The sequence below is a fragment of the Asparagus officinalis genome, chromosome 8 (assembly GCF_001876935.1).
Source record: "Asparagus officinalis chromosome 8, Aspof.V1, whole genome shotgun sequence".
Lineage (NCBI taxonomy): Eukaryota > Viridiplantae > Streptophyta > Magnoliopsida > Asparagales > Asparagaceae > Asparagus > Asparagus officinalis.
This window is the reverse complement of record NC_033801.1, coordinates 19156892-19164121: the sequence shown is the minus strand read 5'-3', so window position 1 is coordinate 19164121 and position 7230 is coordinate 19156892. Positions and strand designations below refer to the sequence as shown.

General features: G+C 36.9%; 1 protein-coding gene across 1 annotated transcript in view; it reads left to right on the top strand.

Annotated features, from left to right (window-relative positions):
- LOC109821980 (protein YLS3-like) overlaps positions 5377-7230 on the top strand; it is a 3995-nt gene continuing 2141 nt past the window's right edge. Inside the window, 2 exon segments of the mRNA XM_020388133.1 lie at positions 5377-5517; positions 5520-5711. Coding sequence (XP_020243722.1) covers positions 5394-5517; positions 5520-5711 — 316 coding nt within the window. The 5' untranslated portion in view covers positions 5377-5393.

Sequence of the window (7230 nt, the reverse complement as noted above, 5' to 3'; positions counted from 1 at the left end):
TAGTCGAGTCCCGTAATGAGACCGCGGATGGACACACTCCGAGTGCTTTAGTCCGGTCCTACAATGAGACCGCAAATGGACTATACTCCTTATCGGTCCGTACGGAGATGCACAGAAGTTGATATACCTAACTATCGGTTCGCATGGTTATGCGATGAGTTATTATACTTAGTTACCGGTCCGCACGGGAGTGCGATAAATTGACATACTTAGTTATTGGTCCGCACGGGAGTGCGATGAACTTGTATATCTAGTTATTGGTCTGCATGGGAGTGTGATGATTTGACATATCTATTTTACCAGTCCGCACGAGGGTGTAATGGGTTGAAGAGTTCCAGAGAAGGACAATTTGATAAATAAAGTGTAGGTGAATATTGACATCATCGATATGATCCATTGTGAAGGTATTTCACAATTTAGTTACATGAGATAGTATATCGATATCGGTTTTCCCACTAAGGATAGTATGGGGAGTTGATATAACATTTTTAAAGATGTATGATGTAGTATTTCATGTATTATCTTTCTTATTTTTATTAATTCTTAGTTTTGGAGTTAATATTTAGCGATTCATAATTTGAGACATATGGTATATACATGAGGGTTTCCTTGCTTGGATTATTTTGCTCGATGTACCAATCTCGTGTTGTGAGTTTCTAAGTATTAACCCAAATTTAGTACAAGGTAAATGAACTAGGTAGACTATACACTTATAGGTAGAGACTCAATCATACCTAGTAGCCCTTCCCCTGGGGGAGGATGGAGATGATCTTGTTAGCGCTCTGACGCTGCAGTTTTTACTTATTTTCAGGCAGCGGAGCAGAGTTTCGGAGAGCCGCAGATTGACGGATTTTCAGCATAATCGCCGTCATATATGTTTAGTAGTTCTGCTCCATAGATGTTTAGTTTATATTTCTAGTTGATGTTTAGATTTGCATTACATTTTGAGAGCTGAGAGAGCTTGTGTACTTTTCAGTTGACTCTTGTAGTTCAGATTTTGGATCATTTATTTCAGATTGTTGGACATAATTTTTATATCTGATGAGACTTGATTATTTAGAGATTTATCAAATATTTTTGTTTTTAATTTCTTGTCTTCACCTCTTTTATATATGCTTATACATGTACTGTCTTATTTGACTCCACTAGAGGGATATTTCTGTGATGGTGAAACATGTCATTGCACAGTATATGCGCATGGCAGGTTTGACATCATTGGTTTCACCTTGGATTGCAGTTTTGTGTGAAGCCGGGGGTGTCACATTACAAAACTAGATTAGCAATAATACAAAGCGAGGATCTTTGACTCTAGGCGATTAAGACACAAATCAAAGAGCACCAAGCTCTGATACCAAATGAAATTACCCTAGGAGGATGAATATGGTATTTGCTAATTTAATCCGATTTAATACCAAATTAAAACTTATAAAGAATATCCTAGCAAGTATGATATACACAAGTGATATATGCAAGGATAAATAGTCAATAGGCGATATAAACATACAAACACAAGATAAAAGGAAATTATGCGCCAATGACAAACTCAAACGCAAACAAATGATCATGGTGTTTGGTCACCCTCGACCTACATCTCCGATCCTCACTCTCGAGGAGAATCTCCACTATCTCAACCGGTTTTCAACGTTCACTGAAAAACGTTTACAACTCTCAAAGACTTATGTTGGCAACAAGTCTGCAACTGATTTGCTGAAGAATCTACTCACTCATGGAATGAGGAAATGGATCCATACTCATTACCACTTTCTCACGATACAATGTTGGGAACAAGATGTGTTAGTTTATTGCAAGTTTGAAGATCAAGTTGTGGACATTCTCACGAAACCCTTAAAGTTTGAAGCGTTTATCAAGTTGAAATAGACGATGGGAATGATAACTTTGCAAAATTAGGACTAAGAGTGGATGTTGAAAGTTAATCCTAACTATAATGGGTTTTGATTTTAATTATCTTTAGAAGTGCAAGTTTTTAGCAGTTCGTTTAGATGCTCTTATCTTAGTTGAATTAGGAGTTATGTTTTAATTATCTCTAATTTATATTTGTTATCTTTGAGAGCTTTGTGTTAAATTGAAAGCTGTGTACAAACCTATATAGTAGCCCTCCTGTAACCATGACCCGTGGCAAGAAAAAAGGCAGGCCGAGAGTGATAAAGTCTTTTTTTTGGTCTTTCTTCTCCTTTTCCCATAAAATAACACTACAGACACACCCTTCCACCACAACTTGGGGCACACCCCTCTCACAGCTACAGTGCACGTGATCCACTTTAGATTTTTTAAAAAATCTAAAGTGGGCCCCGTGCACTGTAGCTGTGAGAGGGGTGTGCCCCAAGGTGTGGTGGAAGGGTGTGCCTGTAGTACCATTTTATGGGAAAAGGAGAAGAACTATTTCCTATTTGTTTCAACATAAATAAATCCAATATGTTTTCATATATTAATTTAATGATAAAAAATTCAAAACTCATAGATACGGATCAGATACAAATTATATGTTCATTCATTTAAGTGCTGAAAATGTAGTGTTTTTAAGCATTTTCCTTTAAATTCACTACACATAGCTAATCTTAGTTTTTTGATATAATTAATGAACAAATTAATGGCTCTCATATCGTAAGGATTATATATTTTTCATTATTATATAATTTTCTTATATTTATTTTTTATCTGTATGTATATCAGAGATATCTATAAGTATAATTGTAATTGCATTCAATTTTAGAAGATATAAATAACTAAACAAACGAATATTAATACGATAAGTATCACATCTAGAGCGTATTCGGACCGCTTGCGTCCGAGGCCTCAACGGCATCAATAACGGACATTAAGATCAACATGAAACAATAAAGACCCCTTTGTAGGGGTGGGTGTGGGCCGAGCTGGTTCAGGCCCGTGACCCGGCCCGTCGGGTTCAAGGCCAGGCCGGGCCTGTCCGGGTCAGAGTAGATCAGACCTATTTCTATGATCCCGGGTCTGGGATTGGACCCGATCCGACCCACGACCCGCCTACGGTCTACTGGTCATGGGTTAGCCCATGGGTTTTTTAGTTTTTTCTATTTTTTTTGTTTTTAATTTCTAAACTATATTAACTTTGTATTAGTATCTATTAGATTATATTTAAATTTTTCCCCCTATTTTACTCTTTATTTAAAATAATATATATACACACATTGTACAAATATGAACATCACACAGAAAAATATCACAAATACAAATATATATTTATATATATATGGTTCGGATTTCGAAGGAAGACCTACGTTCACAGAATGTTAATAATTTTTCTTCAGTTTAAATTTAAATTACAAATACAAGAGGAAAAAGAAAAAATATTAACTTAAAACTAAAAATAATAATTAAAATTAGGGGTCGTGTCGGGCTAGGCTGAATCGAGTCGATAGTGGGCTGGACGTATTTCTCTAGTCCTGGGTCTGGATCTGGACTCAACCTGGCCTATGATCCGCGTAGATCACGAGCCGAATCGGGCCTGTCCCACTATGTGTCGGACTGGGTCATGACCCATGACGCCCATAAGTCAACCCGTCCCACGACCAACCCTACCCTTCCACGCCAAAATAAAGCCTAGTGTGTACGGGGGGGCTCAGAGGATTCAAAGCAATCTGACCCAATTTGACTCAACAGTCCCACATTTTAGTTCCACGTCACCCCGTTCCTTAAATTTGTCAAGCTCAAAAGCTTGTCTTTCCCTTTCCCAATTCCTCGTCTCTTTAATATGTACCCTTTCACATGCAGACACGCGCCGTTCCGACAAAAGAAATCGCACCCATCCCCCTCAATTACCCAAAAAAATCTGCATTGGATAGTTGGGGCTGTTTGGTAGGAAAATGATTTAAGGCTTGGTAGGAAAATGATTTAAGGACTCAAAATATGGAACCAATGGAGGGGACAGATGAGGTGTCTCTTCCCTATTGCATAATGAGTTGGCATTGCCAACTCATTATGTAATAGGAAGGGGACACCTCACCTGTCCCCTCACTTGGTCCCATATTTTGGGTCCCCGTAGCAGCACTCTTCTTTGTTTGTTTTTGATTTCATTAGAATAATTAATTGCTTGTTTTGTTTGCAAATGTAACTTTAATTGTTTGTTTGGAAAGTGTAAAATGTGGTCCCTACTCTAATGATCATATTTGTTAGAATTATTTATTATTATTATTTCCTGACTTCAATGTCAGCTTTCTCCTAAAATCATATCTTTTTTTTATGAAATCACTTTACAAGGCACATCAGCATATGAAATCACTTTACACTATTTTCACAATTACAAACAAACAATTAAAAGTGATGAAAGCTGACATTATGTCCCACTTTTTTACACTTTCCATCCTTTTACATGGTAAAAACATACAACCAAACAACCCCAAACTTGCAGTTACGTAATTAAAAAAAGAAAAAAGAAAAAAAAATATTCGTATCGCAGAATATATCTACGTGTGTATTAATTAAAATACAAATCAGGTTATTAAATTTCCATATTAGAAAGAATATGATTATGAGTAGCGGTATTTAGTGAAAAATCAGCAAGATATCAAAATACATGTTGGAGATAGATTTACATTTATTTAATTTCTAGATTAGTAGATTTGAGATTAATTTTAATGATCAAGAGATCTAGTCTTTAACTTTTTCCACGTAGAACAAACATTCTTCTGTATCATATAAACCATAGCTTTTTTAATGTTATATAATTTTCTCATATCCATTTGATATTCACATCCAATTTTAACGGATACGGATATGAATTTTTATTACCGAGGCACATTCGTATACAGTATAGATAAGCAGGTACATATATGACAAGTATCATAAGAAGAGAGAGAGAAAAAAAGTAAACTGATACAATAATGAAAAGCTATTGTCGAATTTTAATAAGATTAATATAAAAGATAGTAATTCATAGAAAAATGATACATGCACACCCTCGGGTACGCCTCCGACCATACCCCCTCTAGCTACAGTGCATGGGCCCCACTTGAGATTTTTTAAAAAATCTCAAGTGGGGCCCCATGCACTGTAGCTAGGGGTGTAGCCGAGGCGTGACCGAAGGTGTGCCTGTAGCACCTCTCTAATTCATATAACGTATGATAGCAGAAAAGCATAATTAATAGCAAAAATTTGATATTATTATTATTATTAAAAATATGAACACCGAAAACAACAATCCCCCGTGACATTTAACACAGCCGGTGGCAATTGCTTTAGCACACACAAGATAACATTAATAAGTGGATGGACCATAATCAGACAAAAAAACCAAAGTTTGACAAGACCCTCATCAATGCTCCCCTAACCGCCTACCCCACGGCCTCATTAAAGCCCGCACCCATCTCCCCCGCCCCACGGAAGCCTCTCCCCCCCAACAAATGTCAAAGCCTCTGCAGCTCCTCATCATCCTCCTCCTATCCGCGCGTGCGACCGCGGACGTCGCCAGCGACCAGGCCGAGTGCACGAACAAGCTTGGTGGGCCTCGCCACGTGCTGCCGTACGTGCAGGGGGAGCCAGGGCCCCGACGCCGGACTGCTGCACTGGGCTGAGGGAGGTGCTGGGAAAGAGCCCAAAGTGCCTGTGCGTGCTCGTCAAGGACCGGGACGACCCGAAGCTCGGCCTCAAGATCAACGTGTCGCTGGCGCTGGGGCTGCCGGGTGCTTGTAGGACCCCCGCTAAGATCTCCGAGTGTCCGAGTAAGCAATTTTTTTGGATCGGTTCTCTTTTAAGATCGAGTTATGCATGCCTCCTAACTGATTTAAAAAAAAAAAAAAACTCTTGTGAACTTAAGCGGAGCTGGGTGCTCGATCAGTATATCAATCTTTTTTATTTCTTAAAACTAGTTTCAGTGGTTACAAGCATAGTTCGAAACTAGTTTTTCGGTTAGGTAAAACTTTGGATCAAATTTGAATTTTTATTATTATTATAAAAAAAAAGCTCGAAACTCCTACTTAAATCAACTCTAGTTTAGTTAAGGAGGTGTTTGTTTCAAATCATATAATTTTAGGATATAGATTTCAATTTCATTTGAAATCCATAGGTGTTTTGTTATGAGTTGGGTTTCTAAAATGTTGTTTGTTTCATTAATATTTTGGGATTTAGAATACTATAATTTATAATATTTTGTTTGTTTCATGTTCAAATTGTAGCATTACCAAATGTTAAAATTTTGTAATATGATGAATATGCTATCTTGGTGAGGTTACCTCCCGTTAAAAGACAAAATTGAGATTTGCCAAATCCTCTCCAGTTGAGAGGTAAGTACACCCATTTATGGGATTTGTCAAAATCCTCTCCAATCGAGAGAATTTGTCAAACTCTAAAAATTGGGTACTTTTTGCACTTTTGGAATTCAATATTCTAATTTTTTTTTTAAAACAAACACAATATATGGAATCCCAAAATATAAAAAAAACTCAATTTTTGATCCTAAAACTTGTAATCCATACCAAATGTCAAAGTTTTTGGTGAAACAAACACCCCCTAAGCAAAAATCCCGCAGAATGAATCTTATTTTAGAATTGTCGAACGCATCCTTAGATTTGTTTTGATGCTTGTGTTGATGCGTAATTCACATCAAGGCATGCAATCTGAAAACATGTCAAGACAACCTTGATGCGTATCACGAAGGAACACACACACCAAATTAAGCAAAATCTTAAGGAATAAAAATGTTGGTAGGCATGCAAAAAGACCTATGTCAAGTTAAATTTACAAGAGTTGTAAAGCGATGTATACAAACTAATTAAACTTGCATTTGTCGCGCACGTTGACCGTTCATTTTTATCAATTAAACTTGACACGCAAAGTGATGAGAATCAACTCTTTAAATTTGACCAGCTAGTGGGAACATCTCACTCTTGATAACTTGTTTGCTAAAATTAACTTTCCATATGAAGAGTGATGAGATTCACTCTTTAGGTAAGAGTAATAATGGGAGTATCTCCTTTCTTGATATATAACTCGTTTGCTAAAATGAATCTTCAATTTATTCATAATAATTCTATTTTTAATGTAAAGCATGTGAATACTAGATTCGAAAGAGCCATAAAAACCTAAATATTTATAGACACACGTGATCGATGATGCCAAAATCCAGAGTGTTTATTTCCTTCATTCTAAATGTTGTTGTTGTTGTTGCACATGGGATCGACGATGAAGGACATAAACTGTAAAGTTTGTAACAATTGTGTTAGACCATCGCCGAAGTATTAC